The sequence below is a fragment of the Lissotriton vulgaris genome, chromosome 11 (genome assembly GCF_964263255.1).
Source record: "Lissotriton vulgaris chromosome 11, aLisVul1.2, whole genome shotgun sequence".
NCBI classification, from domain to species: Eukaryota; Metazoa; Chordata; class Amphibia; order Caudata; family Salamandridae; genus Lissotriton; species Lissotriton vulgaris.
Window position 1 is genome coordinate 605,483,799 of NC_141699.1, and position 20,099 is coordinate 605,503,897.

Genomic DNA, 20,099 nt, shown 5'->3' on the forward strand with positions numbered 1-20,099 from the left:
CTGTGCTAGTGGCCTGACTATTGAAGCTATGAATCAAAGGCAAGGCACTTCCGCTTCTCTAGTTGTTTCTGACAGAGAAAACACAATCGGTAGTGTGCAAACCATTTAGGTGGGAAACCTTCACCCTACCCTGTGTAATCCTTCGGGCTGAACCCTCAGCCCCACTATTTCTTAATATTTAGATGTCTCTGTAGCAGAGTTGGTGCAAGTATCACTCTTTGCTGATGTTAGCCAGAACATTATCAACATCTTGAAAGATACGCAAGCTGTTGCAGTAAAGTTTGGAAATACATGAGAGAGTTGGAAGAAGACCGTTTGAAATTAAACTGTGAGAAGATGGAGGTTTTAATATTTTTTAATGCTCCTGATGTATGGTCATGTCTGTGGCGGCCAACTGAACGTTGTAGTCTCCCCTTACAAGTGGGTTCTACAAGAAAATGGATACATTTTTCACAAAGCTTTTTCTTTTACTGCTCAGAGCAATCAGGTGCTGCCAACATGTTTTTACATCTTACAATTGTCAGGAAAATGTTTTCACTCGATCTCAGTTTCGTCTGGGAAAACGGTGATGCAAGCACTTATAGCATCACATCCTGATTATTGTAATGCACTGAATTTGGGAATGAATCCGATGCCGTGTGCAAGATGGCAGGTGGCACAAAATGCAGCAGCCCGCTTGGTTTTGGGGATCCCAAGATACCACTCCATTTCTGAGACTATGAAAGGTCTGCATTAGTAAGTCTGCAATCGTTGCCAGTCCGGAACCGGTCAATGTTTAAAGCTCTGTGTATGATTCACAGAGCATTACATAAGATTAGGTCAGGCTCCATCAAGGCCAAGTGAGACCTCTGAGATCCTCCAACAGAAGAGATGTGATGGGTCCCAGAATTAGACAGGGCAGATGAGGAGGAGACACATGTTCCTTCCTTAAAGCTAACTGTCTAAGTCTCCGCCTAATGAAGTCAAAGCCGCTGTTGATCATTTCCGATTTAGGCAACTTATTAAAATCTTTCTCTTTTCCCTATAAATATAAAAAGGATCTTCTTCTATCAGGACTGGCTATCTTTGCATCAAGACAGCTCTGGGTAAACGTGTGCTTTAAAAGTGTTTATCATATCATATGATATGTCACTGCTATTATCTTGGGAGAATATAGCCTTTATACCTAGCACACTAGCTGCCACAGTAAGCATAGTTCGGAGTTTTATGTCAAAAAGACTAAATACAATTGCTGTGCAAATTTCGTTTTTATATTCATAGACCTCCATTGTTAACACTATTCCCAAACAAAGCTGCACACTTTTCTCAAACGTTTCTTTAGGTTCTTAGTTTTATTTGCAAATGTACTCATGAATTTTTAGCAATATTCTAGAAGGCATAAAAGGACTGGAGCAGATTTTTATCTTGGGGAGCAGGAGCTATCTTCAGTACATCCAACAGATCTCTTTTCGACTTGAATCCAGCTTTGGACAATGTATAACCCAGATATTCAATTTCTACAACAAGAAATTTGAACTTTTCCCTCTTAAGTAAGGCCATCCTCAGCAACCCAATCTAGTATTTGTTTGAGAGCAATGTTGTGGTTTTCAGTTATTTCTCCAAACACCAGATGTCGTCTTGGAAATAAATCACCCTATCCATGTCCTTGAATAATTCCTCCATCATTCTCTGAAAAACACTTGCTGTTGATGACAAACCAAACGGCATCTTGGTGAATTGAAAGATGCCCTTCATTGTAATAAAAGCTGTAAGGGGTTTTGAGTCTTTAACCAGTTCGATCTAGTGGTACACACGTTTGAGATCCAACTTACTGAAAAACATTCCAGCTTGGAGTAGTTGTACCAATTCATTAATATTCAGCAAAGGGTAATTGTCAACCACAATATGATCACTGATAGTGTGTAGATCAACACAGAACCTTAAACTTCCATCTGATTTTTCTGTGATTACCAAATGGGAAATCCATTTGAATGTTTCAATAGGTTCAATAGTTCCCTCTTTAACCAAGTCATGAAGCATCTGCTTTACCTCTATCCTGGCAACTACTGGTACCCTTCTTAAACTATGCTGAAAAGGAATTACATCACGTTTGACAATAATGTTATGAAAGTATCCCTCCAGTTATTCCAACTTGTTTGCAAACACCTGTTTAGTCCCTTCAACAATCTTGGCCACTGATGTGTCCTTGACTACCAAGACTTGGTTGTTGGTTCTGGGATCAATGATTATATGCAGACCTTATTGATGTTCCCACCCAAACATCAACCGACCATTTGCTGCTGCATACACCTTTCCCACTACCAGCCTCTCTTGAAATTCTATCTTTGTCAACATAAAACCCCAAGTATGCCTATGTTGTCCCTTTGATGACCAGCTGAGGTTACGTCTTTGTGGAAGTAGATCAACATATGGCCATTAAGAGAAACATATCTCTTGGCATCATTGTATAACTGGAACCCAAATTCACCATGAGAGGAACCCTCTTCCCCTTAAGCCAAAACTCCGCTTTATGTCCACGTTGTCTACCTCCATTACAAAAAGTATTACCTATACACAGAATCCTAGCCACTTTTTCTGGATTCTTATTGAGATTTCTTGTTTTGCCACTAATTTGGGTTTGGAGTCATCTTTCATATCCACGCAAAATGGCCCTGACTCCCACACTTTTTGCAATCTTTACCCAACACAAAACAATTCTGGGAGTTTGAATTGTGAAAGCATTTTTCCACATCTAGTATACACTTTACTAATGTACTTATGTGATGCTATGCTCTTGTTAGGTTTGTCATATTCTTTAGTCAATATCTTCTCCACATATGCAAGAAACTTCACCACTGCCCCTATGTTCTCTTTTCCATCTCTCTCATGCTCTGATATCACTTTACCTATCTGTATTTCATTTTTGAGTGATTTTGTTGTTGTTTTTTGCTTTTTTTTTTTTAACTTATGCCCTGGACTATTAGATGGTCACACATTAACGTGTCAGTCATCATGCCAAATTGGCACTTGACTGGCCATTCTCTTAGTCCAGAAATTAACTCATCTGCCATCACACATACCCTGTGTGGATGTATGTAAAATTTAAATCTGCTCATAACTATATTAGTGTCTTTAGTAAATCTGTTCTCTAATGTTTTCTTTGCTGTAGGTGTCAGGGATTGTTTGGCCATCTTCAGCCACAGCTGCTGGTAAACACTTAACTCAAACACTGTCCTTCTTTGCCCAAAGTGCTTAGAACAAAGACTTTCTTCCTTGAAGAACAACGTTCTTTACCATCTAAAGCCTCTAAATACTTCACACATGTCTATCAATTCTTCCCAATCAATGGGTTGATTTCCTGACTCTTGCAAAAAATAAAGATGGAGGTATTTTTGCTGAAGATTCCTAATTGGCAAAATTAACAGTGTAATACTACACACAAACATTTAGATTAATGTTAGTTAAGATATTTCTGTGCAGTAGTTATGTCCCAAAAAAATATCTAGAGAATACTTGGTTATAATAAGGCTTTCCTGATTTCAGTTTCTATTTTTGTTAAATTCTGGTGGAAGTTTTTCAGTGTATTCCAATGATTTCAATACCTGAAAATAAATATCAGTGGTTACACATTTTCGTGCCATTAAAAAATAGAAACAGTGTTTTTCTGGTGTCTAGGGAGTGGTTCGCTTTTGTTATTGCTTGCTTTCAGCACGGATAGTGCATGGTATATAGACATTGTACAGGAGGTCCAAATATTTTTTTTTAAATCAAACTCTTTGCAGTACACCATACAATCCATCTTCAGAGAGTCTTTGGTCATGCATGCGCACTCTTTCCTTCCCATGTAAACTTTTATCTGTGAAAAGGCCCTCTCAACATTGGCACCTCAGACGGGCAATGCCAAAACAGTCAGTACACCATTTGCTAATGCTGGCCACTGTGTGGTACTGCAATTCTGGACCCCTCCGTTTCACCAGCCTCGGGGTCCAACACTTGGAGCCGAGCTTGATCTAAAAGGACACGTCCTTTGTAGCTGACTCCCCCATGACCTGGCCGAGCTGACTCCACTGCCTCCAGCCAAGCCTGTTTGGGCAGCTCCTCGCCCAGTGGCCGAGTCCGATATCATCAAAGCACAACATGTCATAAACCCTTCACTGCATACAAACCCTGTTTTCCATACACACGCACACCTGTCCATGATTCTTGTTTATGACCCGTTTTATGGTGGGAGGGGGCTCGACCTTATTGGCATTTCATCGATATCTGATGGGAGTTTTGGATCTGGCGAGGTAATCCATCACAAACTGGACATCTAGAATATGTGCTGACCAGCATGACTTCGCTCTTTGTATTATTGTGGAAATATTTGTATTGCCATATCGTAAACTTAAGAATTCTTGCCTGCAGCTGTTATTTATGTATATAAGGAGAAGTCTGGTTCTGTAAAAACGAACAGTCTCCTGAGAACTTACGGCCCGTGTTGTCGTACTTCTAGGACGCATGTTACTTGGTTGCAGCCAATAAACTCGATCTTTGACTTCATCTAGAAGACTCCGTGTTTCTGTAAGTCCAGAACAGGGAGAACCTAGAGGTCTTCGGGTGTGGTCCCCTGGCACCACCGGGTCTCTAAAAACCCGGCACCTCAGTTGGCGCCCAACTCGAGGCGACATCAAGCGGTGACGGTCCAAGCCAGATGTTCGTGAGGAGCTTCGTGTGAAAATTCCGGAGGACGGCCAGCCACTTCAGCGACCCCTGCATGTCGACGTGGTTCCGAAGGTGTTTGCTGCGAGGTTCCCCGCGTCCCGACGGCTACGAAGGACTGCTGCCCTGACTATCGCCCTGTTTTGGACCCAGTGATCCTTGGTAGAGCGAAACGATAGACGAGTCTTCTAGTGACGTCACCGATCTTCAATATTCAGTTAAGTATAAGTGGAGCGTCTCCCAGTTCTTAGTTTGGTTCTTAGTCTTGGTATCCCAGAGATACGGTTTGTATTATTGGTACTTGCAAGCACCAAAACCGAGGTGTTCGTGTATTCACGATAATATCATAATTAGATAATCCCTTGAAGTTTGAAGCTAGACTAGTGAGCAAAGATGCCTGGTCTCAGCAGACTTGGAAACTTGTTTTGTCTTGGTTGTAGTAAGGACTCCCGATTAGAGGATTCGTGTCCGGTTCCTCCGATTGGAACTCCAACATATGAGTTATATATAAAGCATGGAGTAGGTCCTATTACGTATAACGAGGTATGGATAAAATACACCCGCAAAGATGGTGTTTTAAAATGGCCCCAATATGGTAGTTTTGACTCAGAAATATTAGACAACCTCGAGGTCAAATTGTTCAAGAAGAAAGCCCGGCCGGCGATGTTTGACTCTTTTCGCTTATGGCGCAAAGAAGCCAAACAGAAAGAAATGAAACTAGCTAAGAAAAATAGAAGAGGTATGTCAATGGTGCAAGCCGCCATTGCATACAGAGATAATGAGGAAGAGCAAGAAAGTGAACAAATGCTCAGAAGCAAGAAGTTAGCAGTAGATAAATGCTACCCGATGTTGCCACATGAAGGACAAAGTTCAAAAGGGAAATCAGAGAACGATCCTTTAATGTCGCACTTATTGAATTCACCACCCCCATATGCGCTAGATGCTACTGCACCCCCGAAGCGCTTTGTTATACCGCGCCCAGGTGCACGAAATGCAGCTCTTGCACAAACACCAGCTCCTCTTCAGCTGGTTCCTACTTCTCCGGCGCAGCCGTCTCAAGGGCCGCCGCCTTTGTTACATACTCCTTCTACTTCTACAACCTTGCCTACTGCTCCAACTATTCACTACGATACTACGTCTGCTACTGCCTCAACTTCCTCTGCTGTCGCTTCGACTTCCTCTTTACATCAGCCTGTCTTCTCTGGCGCATCTGTTTCGCCGTAAGCTTCTCCTTCTGTCAGGGAGAGAGTGGCAAGAACTGTCACTGGTCTATTCTCGCCCTTCTTTGGGTCGCCTAAAACGACCCCTAAACCAGAACGTAGACAGTTGCGCAGTCAACTAGCCGACTACGAGGAAAGAGAAGTACTGAATGAGTTAGCACGCAAATGGGTTACTGATACTGTAAGATGTGATCTTCAGTCTGTTATGGAAGTTTTCCGTCAGTGGGACCCATCCACTCAAAGATACGTATTTGAGGAGATGTGTGTGTACCTCTGGGAAGATGTACGAGACAATGACCCAAAACGCAGAATGCAGGAACTAGCCCGCATGCGATTCAAATTTTACGAAGGCATGATTATAGGCACAGATGTTGAGAAAGCAATGGATTTGTTGTTATCTTATAGGAGCACAGGAAACAGCTCTAGATCGTTTGATGAGGACGATGTGTCTGGTAGGAAAAAGGCGCGACAGTACCCCATGAGAGAGGTTCCTCCGGTATGGAGGGAAGGCGAAGCGAACGCGCAACCGCCTGTTCCACCGCATTTCCAGCGTGTATGGGTACATGTCCCCTGGAAAAGATCCGAAGTTTTAGCACTCAAACAGACACTACCTGATCCACGTAAAAATCCTGCAGGGTATTACAAGGAATTATCACAGACTGCCAGCTCATGTATAATGAATTTAGCAGATATAGACATGTTATTTGGGAACGTGGTTCCGCATCCCTTATGGAGTAAAATTCGTCATGCAGATCACGATCAGGAACTAGGTGACTCATGGGCTAATATCACCGCTACTGATGCCAGACAAGTTGGTGGTTCTAAACCCGAGCCTTTAATAGCAGATCTTCCAGGTAGGATTATTGCGTACATGAAAACGTTAATGCCTGAATTGCGTGTAAATTGGGACAAGCTATCTGCGTGCAAGCAAAAGAAAGATGAAAATGTGTCCGACTTTTTCACGAGATTTGAGGAGACTTTCACTGATCATAGTGGTCAGGATATGGCTACCGAGGGTGGCCAAAGATTGTTTGTAGACAAATTTGTACATAATTTGCTTCCTGAATTATGCAATAAATTGAAAGATTCAGAGAGTGCTTGGGCTGTTTCCACGTCAGCACAGATTTTAGCCACAGCCCAGTACTATGAAAATAGGCGCAAAGACGAGCTAGATAAGACAGAGAAGAAGACTAAGGAACTAAAGACTAAAGTTCTTCTCCAGCAAGCGTACCCGCCTCGCACCCCTAGTCAGCCAAATTATCAGCAACCACAGCAGTATTCGAGAAACGCGCAAGGAAACGAGTTTTTCCACCAGCGTTCTCCATATGGCCCGAATCAATGTGCATATTGCAAAGAAGAGGGTCATTACAAAAGTAATTGCCAAGCTCTTGCACGACGTTTAAGCGGTATTTCCGGCGCAAGAGGTAGAGGTGTTCAACAGGTTCCTAGAGGTAGGGGCCGTGGAAATTTCTCCCAGAACACCACTTCTTTTCCGCCTCAGAATTCTATGAATAGCTTTGACCAACAGAATAATACATCTTCTAGGTCAGCTCAGTACTATGCAGATGACTATTACGCAGAGACTGAGAATGAGGGTAATAATTGCTAGGACAGCCATGGACAAAGAGAGGGAGTTGTTTCAGTTCCAGTAGATCAGAATGGACCTTATGTAGAGGTAATTACATCCGGAGTGTCGGAGCCATTTCTGCTGGATACTGGTGCTACAAAAAGTTCGATTATGCACTCAAAACTTCCTGGCGCACCTTTGTCTGGCGAAATGAATGTTTCAGTAGGTTTTTCTGGCGCCCCTGTTAGAAACCCGATCCCCAGTCCCATGCCCCTTTTTGTTGGCCCATGCGAATTAGAAGCACCCCTCATTCTTACCACAGGTTGTGGCGAAAATTTGTTAGGTTTGGATTTACTGAAGAGACTATATGCGACCTTGTACTGTTCTCCTTCAGGAGTACAGCTTACGCTTGGTAAAAGAGTGATTTCCCCAATGTATGTGTCAAAAGAAAGAATTCCGACTGAGTTATCATCTCTTCCAGATGTACTTTGGGCGAATGGTTCTAATGATGTGGGTCATTTGGAGATAGCACCGTATGTCATAACATTGAAAAATGACGTCAGGTTGCCACGTATTCCCCAATATAAAATGTCAAAAGAATGTGAAAAGGCTTTGCTAGAAATAATATACGATCTGATTGAGAAAGACGTCATTGAAGAAACCACAGGCAACATTTGCAACAGTCCTGTTTTGCCTGTCTTAAAGCGTACCGATCCTTCACAGCCCCCTGTGTACCGATTCGTGATCGACCTAAGGGAAGTGAATAAGATCGTTGTACCGCAGTTTCCAGTCGTCCCCGACATTACTGCCTTATTGACAATGGTTCCAGCCTCAGCCAATTGGTTTTCGGTGATTGACCTGAAGAATGCTTTCTTCAGCATCCCGATTGCCGAGGAGAGCAGAGATATCTTCGGCTTCAATCTAGGAGGACAAAGTTTCCGCTTCAGACGCGCTCCTCAGGGCTACTGCGAGAGTCCATCAATATTCAGTCAGGCTCTAAAAACGCAACTCGATACGATTGTTCTACCTGGTGGCGCGACTCTGATACAGTATGTAGACGACTTACTGATCGCTGCAGATACTGAAGAGATTTGCAAACAAGCCATGTTGCGTCATTTATGTGACATGAAGCACAAAGTCTCGCTTTCCAAACTACAATTTTGCCGACAAGAAGTAACCTACTTAGGTCACATCTTATCGAAGGAGGGAAGGAGACTGACCACAGAAAGAATACAGGCGATTGCAGAACTGAGTGTCCCAAGGACACAAAGAGAAGTGCGTGCCTTCTTGGGCATTACATCATACTGTAGACAATGGATACCGAATTTCTCACTGCTGGCTAAACCCTTGCTGGCATTAATGCGTAAAGACACACCCAATCCTTTGCCTTGGTCTGAAGATTGTCAGGCAAGTTTCCATGAGTTGCGTGAAGCATTATGTTCGGCTCCTGTGTTAGGCAATCCCGACTACAGCAAGCCGTTTACATTATACGTCCATGAGAAGGAAGGTTGCGCATTATCAGTCCTGACACAGCACTTTGGGGACAAACAGCGCCCATGTGCATACTTCTCCGCGACTCTAGATCCCGTAGCTAAGGCATTACCGAGTTGTTTGAGGGCCACTGCCGCAGCGGCTGTCTGTATTCGACAGTCGGCTGGGTTAGTCATGAATAATACTCTGACCGTTATGGTCCCACATGCAGTGGATATTTTACTAAACAGGACGAAAACACAGCACCTAACTAGTGCTCGACTGTCCAGCTATGAATTGACCCTGTTGGCAAGCCACATTCAAATAAAGAGGTGTGATACACTCAACCCTGCTACGTTACTACCCATTCCACCAGCAGAGACAGATAAAATCGACAAACATGACTGCTGCTTTAGGACAGAGGAAGAGGCAAAAGGGAGAGTAGACTTGCAGGATACTCCTTTCCCTGAATGTAATGATAATTTATGGGTTGATGGTTCATGTTTCAAGTTGCCGAATGGTGACACGACTGCAGCATATGCCGGGACAACATTACATACGATTGTAGAGACAGCTCGCATCCCCCAGAATTCCGCACAAGCGGCAGAACTAATCGCACTCACAAGAGCGTGCGTGTTGGCGAAAGGAAAACGAGTGAATGTGTACACTGATAGTCAGTACGCCTTTGGCGTCGCCCACAGTTTTGGAAGATTGTGGCGTGAACGTGGGTTCCTGACGTCAAATGGTGCAAAAATACAACATGGCCAGCTAGTACACGACCTTCTCGAGTCACTGACCTTGCCCCTACAGGTTGCGATTGTGAAGTGTAGCGCGCATAGGAAGATCCGAAATGATGTTGGTCGAGGGAATGCATTTGCCGATGAGGTCGCGAAAGAGACTGCAAGGAACACAATGAGTCGGATGTATGTTGTAGGTCCTGCTAGATGGACCCCTGATGTGGGTATGTGTGAGGAAACCATCGAAAGCGTGAAATCTATACAATCTGACGCGACTGAGAAAGAGGTGAATGAATGGAGAGAAAGCAAGGGTAGGTTAGACGCGAATGGTTGTTGGGTCGAACTGTCAGAACATCAGCGATGGTTGTTACCTAACGCCTATGTGCTCGCAGTGGTGACGATGGCCCATGGAATGGCACACATCAGTGTGAAAGGAATATGTAAGCTGTTGGCCCCAGTATGGCAGAATAGTGGTATCCCAAGATGTGCAGAGAATCTGGTCAGAAACTGTATGGTGTGTTTGAAGCACAATCCCGGTAGGGGAACCCCAACCCCAGCTGGTCATTTTGCACCTCCAACGTATCCGTTCGAGGTCTTGCAACTCGACTTCATTCACATGGAGAGGTGCAATAACCTGAAATACGTCCTTGTTGTCGTTTGCGCCTTCTCCAGGTGGATAGAAGCATACCCCATTAAGGAAAACACTGCATTGTCAACTGCCAAAGCCCTTGTCAAGGAATTTTTCCCTAGATTCGGCATGCCTAGGATTGTCTGGAGTGATAACGGAAGTGAATTTGTGGGACGGGTGATGAAGAGAGTGTGTGAGTGTCTAGGCATCCGCCAGAAGTTCCACGCTGCAAACCACCCCCAATCGGCAGGATTAGTAGAGTGCTATAATGGCACGTTAAAATTGAAACTGGCCAAGATCCAAGCCAGCACAGGCCTCAAGTGGCCCGACGCCCTGCCTTTAGCACTCCTGTCTACCAGGATGATTGTCCATTCTAGATTAGGACTTAGCCCTTACGAGATAGTGTTTGGCCGCCCAGCTAACATCTGGGGTGTGCCAAGGCCTAAGAGGATAAGTGAGATCGAGCACCCTGTACTGTTTGACTATTTGCACGAATTGACAACTAAACTGCATGCTTTACATCAACAGGTCCACAGCTCCTCTCCACCTGCGTCTGACGATCCAGGCCACACTATCGAACCTGGCTCCTGGATCCTGATTCGGAATTTCAGACGTGCCAAGAACGAGGAGCCTCGCTGGACCGGACCTTTCCAGGTTTTACTATCGACCCGCTCTGCAGTGCGTGTCCACGGAAAGAAACATTGGGTGCACGGCGCCCATTGCAAAAGGGTCCCGTTGCCCCTTCCATACGACCGATGGGTCCAGCAAGGAGTCGCTGACTCCGAGACCGAATCTGTACCACGTTTTGTCCCCTTCAGCGATGCACGATTAAAAGGAACTAATACCGACAAAGAGAGTGATTGTATTCTGCAAGGATCTGTGCCACCGTCGCTGCAGTTGGACACTAACAAACCTGAAACACTGTTTGAAGATCACACCGTGCCTGAAAAGGAACGATATAATCTAAGGTCAAGACCAAAGAACTGACATACTCGAACTAGTGCGATCTTCCCTTTTTCCATGAACTATTTTTGATTCCACAGCTCTCTCTCCCAGGGAACTAGCTCATTTTTGATTTTCGAACCGCCATCCGGTTCTGCTGCTAAGGCTGCGGTTGAAGTCTGAGGAGTGCAGCCGGGGACGCCTAGGTCAACGGTTCTGGTCAGTCTGAGGGAATCACCCCGGACTGGACGGAGCGCACATCTTGGCAGAAGCAACCACCCACCGTGGGCAGCAACCAGAGGATGGGGTTTCCAGGGGTTGAGAGACCTGCTAGACACATGACTTTTGAAAAGAAAATATGTACTATAATGGCAAAGAGACGTTTTCTAGTGTTAAGCATCCTAATGTTGTGTAGTATAGTAATGTTTTTGACTAGCTTTGCTCTGTCCATTTTTCGAATTCCATTCATACACAACACACAACTCGTACCTTCTCCCACTGATCCGACACACTCCTTCCATCCTCTACCTGAACACGAGTCTGCCAGAAGACTCGAATTTGTAAATAATTCATTTGTCTTACTCCTACACCAGCACCAATCTGTTATGAACAACACGAACTGTTGGATATGTGGACTCATGCCGCACACAACCGATAAGGGTATCCCTTACTTCGTCCTGCCCTTCAGTTATTACGGTTCTTTGTGGGCTTTCCAGACCATGTTCCTGTTTTCCCTTGAACCATACGTTCGGGGAGAGAACTCAAACAACAAGGCATTAATAGCAGGAATCAAGAACATGAGTAGAGATATTGACACGATCAGAGCCACTCCCAAAGATGAGTTTACCCCATACAGTAGGTGGAACATCACCAAGTATGGGATTTCATTAAGTGAGAGCCAGAAATCAAAGAAATCATCCTCAGTCTGGGTAGTACCCCACCGTGGTCACTTATGTCTGCAAGGCATTGGCAGGGATCCCGAAGCACAATTGGGGAAGAGCATATGCACGGAAACATACGTGTTTGCCTCCCGAACTTCCCCTCCATTCTTGGCGGCTAAGGGTACATACTTCATCTGCCACGACAAGGCATACACTTGGTTGCCTGCCGACTTCTCGGGCACATGCTTCATCTCGTTTCTGCTGCCACCCACCTACACGGCCGGGGCAGATTACCATCGGACAAGGACAGTTAGGGGTGTTGTGAGTCAAGACGACACTGCAGGTCAAGAATTTGGAGACTTCGCAAAGGGTTTTCTGCCATTTTGGGGGCCTATGGTGAACAGCAGGAACATTCGACAATTAACGAGGATAGTTGAGTCCGCCGTGACTGAAACGGCCGATGCCCTTAGCAACCTGACAGCTGAGCTTCAGTCGGATCGACTTATGACCCTTCAAAACCGGGTTGCCCTAGATGTCATACTTGCAGACCGTGGTGGTGTATGTAGAGTGATCCAATCTAGTTGCTGCATTTTCATCCCCGATAATGCTCCGACAGTGTACCAGGCCATCTCCAAATTACACAAAATCTCCAATTCCCTTCACACAGAGAAAGGGGATTGGTCTCTGCTAGGGTGGTTCTGGGAACTGATCTCTGCCTGGGGATGGAAAACTCTGATCTTCCTTGGGATGATCTTAGCCGTTCTGTTTATGTTCTGCCTGTTTGTACAGTGCGCTCCTGCAATATGTGGCCTCTGCGCCACTTCGTGTGTAAGGAAGCCTGTGTCCAGGGACGAACTGAGCAACAGAATGATGCTACAGCAGCATCTCCGTGAATTCATCAGTACCGATTTGGACTCTGACAAGCGTGAGTCATTGCCTTATATAAGGGCAAAAGGAGGAACTGTGGTACTGCAATTCTGGACCCCTCCGTTTCACCAGCCTCGGGGTCCAACACTCGTGTTATAAAATACCGTCGTATCATGACGAATTTGGTATCTACGAACCGGTAATGATTGGGACATCATCCCCATGCATTTGCGTCATGATTAAGCGATGCTAACACCCTCAAATCTTGATTTGCGTCTCGAACCCGCAGACTCCATTTTGTAAACGGCATCCATCTTATGGCTTGCCCTCATATAAGTCAATTGATTAAAGCCGAGCTTGATCTAAAAGGAAACATCCTTTGTAGCTGACTCCCCCATGACCTGGCCGAGCTGACTCCACTGCCTCCAGCCAAGCCTGTTTGGGCAGCTCCTCGCCCAGTGGCCGAGCCCGATATCATCAAAGCACAACATGTCATAAACCCTTCACTGCATACAAACCCTGTTTTCCATACACACGCACACCTGTCCATGATTCTTGTTTATGACCCGTTTTATGGTGGGAGGGGGCTCGACCTTATTGGCATTTCATCGATATCTGATGGGAGTTTTGGATCTGGCGAGGTAATCCATCACAAACTGGACATCTAGAATATGTGCTGACCAGCATGACTTCGCTCTTTGTATTATTGTGGAAATATTTGTATTGCCATATCGTAAACTTAAGAATTCTTGCCTGCAGCTGTTATTTATGTATATAAGGAGAAGTCTGGTTCTGTAAAAACGAACAGTCTCCTGAGAACTTACGGCCCGTGTTGTCGTACTTCTAGGACGCATGTTACTTGGTTGCAGCCAATAAACTCGATCTTTGACTTCATCTAGAAGACTCCGTGTTTCTGTAAGTCCAGAACAGGGAGAACCTAGAGGTCTTCGGGTGTGGTCCCCTGGCACCACCGGGTCTCTAAAAACCCGGCACCTCAACTGACATAGCTTTCCATCAGGCCCGGACTGGCCGTTGCGGGCACAGGGCAATCCCCCGGTGCGCCGCAAGGGTGGGGGCCGATTTTGGGCCCCTGGGGGCAGTTTTCGTTACAGGGCCGTTTTTGCAGCGTTGCTGCAAAAACAGCCCTGTAGCAAAATCGGCCGAAAACCGGCCCTGGCAACGAGCGCGGTCGCACCCCCAACCCCCGGGGGAGGGCAGCCGAGCACTTTGCCAGGGCCGGTTTTGGTTCTCAGTCCGGCCCCGCTTTCCATGCCAATACTGGTGCACCTGAAGATTGTGATTCTCTGGGACAGGTTCTGCAACATATGCGTTGAACGGTTGCCCTCAGAGTTATTGAAGTGGTCAAAAATGAAGTAGTACTTTTCGAAGTTAGGACAAAATTCCCCATTTCGGAATAGATCTGGAGCTTGTGCATAGTATCACAGTGAGGCTTCATTGACTTCAAATGCCTTGGTTGGTGAGGGGAAATTTCTATGCATCATTGCAAGCCATTTCTCCTGCATTGTAAAGTAGAATTTCCTGAATTGCCCCTTAACATTTCTTTGCTTACCTAGTAGCAAGCATTCTAACATGGAACATGTTGCAGTGCCAAAGTAACTAAAGTGTCGCCCACCCTACTCTCAATGAGATGTTTCACATTTACACCAATAACGCTGAAATCTTGGTAGACAAGAGTGTTTTCAGACTCTAGTTTTTTTAATGTTCACTACAGCAGTCATGTGCTCCTGTAAAAATCTAAGAATGCAGTAGAGTGTACTTTTTTCACATCACTATCAATATGCAATCAAAACATCCTCACATTACTTGCCTTTGACATTATTACTAAGCAAAAATTCTGTAAACAATCGCCATAAGGACAACATAGCATTCACTGCCTCGAGGACTAGAACCATTCGCTAAATTACACAGTTGGGTTGACTCTTTCTTTGATGCCACACAAAGCACAAAATTAGAAATATTTGCTTTTTAGTTTCCACAAATAACAAAACAGTGCACCAGAATGAACTACAAAGTCAATTGCATTCTTTATTAACTCTGAAGATTGTAAAGATGCTTTCAGCATACCATCTAGCAAGTGGCAAGGATCTCTTACAGGGAAGCACTTCAGCTCAGGTATCGATTTTGACAGGTCATTACACAACTTTTTCATATACGTAGCTAAATCACTGCAAATACAAACAATATGACTCCAATCTTTGTTGAACTTGGTAAGAACTTGTTGCAGCAGCATTCCACGTGACACTGCTTTCCAAAAGTCTGATTTCATGTTTTCACCACTATCCCAGATGCTTGGTGACAGCACTCTTTTCACATATACCTGTCAATACTCATTGCATTGAATGTTTAAAGCCTGGGGTGTTTGACAATTCATCTACTATCTATGCTAACTTGCTAGAAAAGGGAGCTGCTGTATTAAAGGGTCTCACCCATTCTCTGTTTGTGGGTAAGTGTGATGCCAAATATTGGGAATGATTCTTATGAAACCAGCAATTTTACCTATCAGTAAAAGAATCAAACAGTATGAAAATATCAAATGTGATTCAGATACTTCCTGATTCTCAACAGTTTATAAAATAACTAAATAAGACCTAAAACATGCTTCTAAACTCTGCATCTTTAGACCAAAGACCGCAAAACCAAAAAAAGCAAAGGAAGAAGACAATATTTAGTGACATCCCTAAACAACAAAACTCAAGAAGAATAATGTTAGCCTAGTCTTTCTTGCTGTTACCTTGCATAACAACGTTATGTTGTATAGGCCCCTTCAAGAAGAAATAAAAAATGACTCTTTCCCTCTTCTTTTCCTTTCTTTGAATGACAGTTTGTGGTTGTGCAGTGACACTCCTTTTCCTTTCTTTGAAAGACATGGTGGCCAGAACCACCAGGAATGGTGACCATGTCTACAAGACAGTCAGGTGCTATTCATGATGTTTTTATAAATGAAGCAAATCATTGATCAAAGCCTTGGGCTGCTTCATAAAACATGCAGAAGTGTTTGGACTAAACTTAGAACTTTCCCCTGCTCAAATATAAGCTGTAGTAGGCTATATTCTTAGTTCCAAGGACAGCGGATGGATGTCAGCCTGTACTACGCTGCATTTACCAGTGCTTACTTAGATACTATGTACAACCAAATACTACTCTTGTGCCTGGTGTACTTAACTTCAAGTTACATAAGCAGGCTTCAAGCCTGTTTAGAGCACCCAGAGGGTGCCCTAAGATTTCCCCCAGAGGCATTACCAAAATGGCAGTGCTTTTCCAACACACACTAGTCACAGACTCTACCTCACCGTTAGCCTAGTGGCCGACGTTGGCTTCTCGATGTTGCAAAACTAGCATGAGCCCAACAATGACAACATAACGTATTGGGTTTGCCCTGAGTACCAGCATAGAACACACCGCAGGCCAAGTGCGGTAAATCATACCTCGTTGTTCTCAGAGACTGTCACTTACTAGTCTAGTTGATGTTGAGTTTGGAATGTTCAGCTGGAAAGTGCGCAACCATCCCCGTTCATGACAATTTGTAGTGCACACAACGTAAGCAATCAATTGTCTGTCACATCACTGTTGAATGCTTATTTATCATGATGGTGGAACTATGAGTCACAGGAAAGATTCATAGTTGCATACTCCTGCCACCGAAAGACAATTTAACAACCACACGCAATACATGCTAAACGTTACACTGACATATGCATTACGGTCTACGCCTTTTAGTGTTCTTGTCGTTTTTTATTTCTACGTGCCACTGAATACGGATAATGTTTTCTTACTTGTTATTCAGCATGATATATCTTTCTGCTTAACATAATAATTCATATAAACTCATTCCAATACAGCAAACTGGGCAAGTATTGCCTACCATGTGCTTACAACATTAATTCTAATTTTACTTGTTTATTATGTTTTTTTGCCCTTGATTTATCATATTATGTCTAATCGTTATATTTATTGTGGGTAATTGTAAAAATGTGATATCTGTCATATACTGAATACTTACTATATGTACGACTGTCAGAAAATGCATCGAGAAAGACTGCTCGTTTAGAAAATACTATAGGTTGCCATGTCTCCATAACCTAATTATGTGTCTATTTATCTACCACCTTTTGAGCTGTGTGCCAAGTTCAGCAATTGCACTTCACACTGCTACGTGATAAAGGAACAGTGCACGTTTACACTTCGGCTATCACAAATCATAGTGCACGGAGTATGCGTTATGCCTCAAGGTTCCAACAGCTGCAGAGCCTACATAGGACTGACTACTTGATATATGCACACTATATATATATATCTAAAAAAGCCACGCCCCCATATTTATTTAGTTTTTTCTCTCTCGAGGACACTGCATGGCACACTGAGCAAGTGCTACAGTGGATATTCTGCACTGCACTAGTCTCTTTAATGCATTAAAAAGCATTCTCTTATGCAGCCAGTTCCCACAGACCATTCTTACGCACAGCACCGCCCCCCCCCCCTTTTTTGCGTATCCTAAGAGTGTGTACATTGGGGGTCCTTTGAGGGGGAACCTATTGAACTCAATTGATGCATTTTCGGAAGGTAAGGAGGTTCCTCTGTGACCCCATTGAAGTCCAAGGAAGGCATTTCTCGTTTGGAAGGTGAAGATGAGCCTAAGATGTGTGACACCCGCAAAATGTGGGTCAGTGGAAATGTATCACAGACAGAGTTCTAGTGTTTCCCAGGGTCGTAAGTCAACAATTCAAGGATTTCCTTTGCATGCTGGGACTTGCAGTCCTGTTTACCTCTCCATAAAAAGAACAATTTTAAGTCCCAAAAAGCAAAGCAAAAACTTGGGCCGGGTGACCCACTGAAGCATAGATTTAGGAAACATGACAGCTCTGCATAACCTCCGCTCTTGCATTCCCATCTTGACCTCTTCTTGCAAACCTGCATTGCCCCACTGTCCGTTTATTACAGCCCGGGTCATTTCATGCACTCCCTGCCGACACACCCCTCCTTCTCTCCCACAACCCCCTTTCTTTCCCCCCAGTCACCTTCTTGCTGCCGGCTCCCCTGATCGTCGCCGCCTTGTCGTAGACGTGACATTTGAGGACGGTACTGCCCACGTCCACTGCCAGCACGTACCGGCCGTGCCCCTGGTAGCCATTCTTCAGCAGCGGCTCCATCCTATCCCCCGAGGCGGCCGGGCACGGAGTCCACCCCAAAATCTGGCTTCCGGTTATCAAGCCTTAAGCATACACTTATGATGCTCCCGGTACTAGGGTTTAGTCTGCATCCACGTGACACCGGTTGTGGCAGGAGGAAAAGGGAGGCAGAATAAGAGAATGAGATTTCCTCACGATCATCTGGTGGCAACTAAATAAGATTTGGAAATCACACCACAGCCCACATGTTTAACCACGGCGTTGCGAGGTGTTTTACTGCAGTTTATTTTGGTTAGCGCTACACCAGCCAGGAATAGCGCTCTGCAGAAGGGAGGGCTGTACAAGCTAACTTCCAAAACATCAGCTGAACCATAGTAACCAATCGCCTTCCGTTTTACAGTTTTCTTCAGCCAATGGTGGTTACGCTGTGTCATCCAGCTGGGTGGCGACCTATGAGTGGGTATCGCCTCATGGCAGAAAAAAAGAAACTGGTTTAGAAATATTATACTTTGCTCATTTTTTCTGTTTTTGAAGTGTGCAATTCAGAGGGCGGGGACCGCGACTGATTGGTTACAAGGCGAGAACTTGTGAAGCAGGAACGTGAGAAAATGTCTTGTTCCGGAAACAGCACTTTTTGGCAGATTAAACGAAAAACATGATTTGGCAGGGAAATTATGCTGTTTATTGACGTGACCAAGTGAAATTATGCTGTTTATTGACGTGACTAAAAACCTATGTGCAGTCTGGGTAAACTTAACACATGATTAAATGCACAACTATTGACAGGCTGCCAGCTGTGACTGAAGGAATTAGTCATGAATGCCCATCATTGTCTCGATCTTTAAAAAGGGAGACAAAGAGCAATTTTCCTGTTACTGCCCCATCTCTTTGCTTGACTGTCAAAAATATTAGGTTGGGTCCTTGGGCTGCAGAAAATAACATCATTTTGGATCTACAATTTGGCTTTCGTCACAGTGTGGTTGAACAGTGCTTTAAAGAACAAGCTACTCTCCTTCGGTAACAATATATCTGTAAGAAACATAGGTTAGTTATAGATTCCTTACCTTAGAATTAACCCCAGGCGTCAGACTGTATCCCGAAGGTTTTTTTGTCAGCAGTCCCTCTGTGCATCGGAAGGTGGAGAGAGTCGGCTCCGCGTCCGTCGTTGGCATTGTCGTCGCCGGGATGAAGTCGCGGTAGCTACTTAGACGCCGTCATCGCACGCTGACGTCACTACTGTACACGACTTTCCGTGCCAGAAGACACAGACCACTGGTGCACAAAATGAGGGCCCTGAAAAAGGATATCCTTAACCTCTAGGAGATATCCCGCACCTCGTGGAGACGACTTACTATCAGCTCTATAACGTGGCCCTTATCAAGGTGGCACACATAGTGCCCACACTGTCACCCGCTCCTCCCGACACTTACAAAATTTCACCCCATAAATGATACACCAGACACTCTGTTATGGGGAAAGAACTGCTGCAGGTTTATTCTCATACAACATAGTATGGCATTAGTGGGTCATCTTACGGGCGATCCAGGGTGGCAGCCCCTCGCTGACCCGCCCGCCTGTAGAGCCAGTCAGCACCTTGGGGACGACGCCCAGACAGTGCTGCACCTTGTAGATCCTTTCCTTGGACTCCCACCCCTTTCAGGGCGGAGCGGCATGGCTCACCCCGGTTGGTTCAGGCCCCCCAACCGCCCGAAGGACTAACGGGGCGCCGTCGTGATTTCCGGAACCTCCTGTGGTTCACGGTCTTAGGCTCGGGCACCCTTACTGTGCCGGGCAGAGGCACCCTTACTGTACCCGTCTGCCGCAGAGGTACCCTTACTGTACCGGTCCGCCTCCAGATCGCCCTGTAACTCCGCCTGCAACACAAAAGAAACATTAAAACGTTCTGGATATCGCGCCACCTGTTCTGCTGCTGGGAGAGTGGCAGGGAGGGAAACGCAGC

The 20,099-nt window shown here is 44.9% G+C and overlaps 1 protein-coding gene across 3 annotated transcripts in view; it reads right to left on the bottom strand.

Moving 5' to 3' along the window:
- The window catches only part of GK5 (glycerol kinase 5), a 239,707-nt gene extending 221,214 nt beyond the window's left edge, over nt 1-18,493 (bottom strand). For all 3 annotated transcript variants that reach the window (XM_086943711.1, XM_086943710.1, XM_086943709.1), the window contains exon 1: nt 18,029-18,493. In XM_086943711.1, the coding sequence (XP_086799837.1) occupies nt 18,029-18,160 (132 nt within the window). In that variant the 5' untranslated portion in view covers nt 18,161-18,493. The remainder of the gene's footprint in view (nt 1-18,028) is intronic.
- Nucleotides 18,494-20,099: the final 1,606 nt, after the last annotated feature.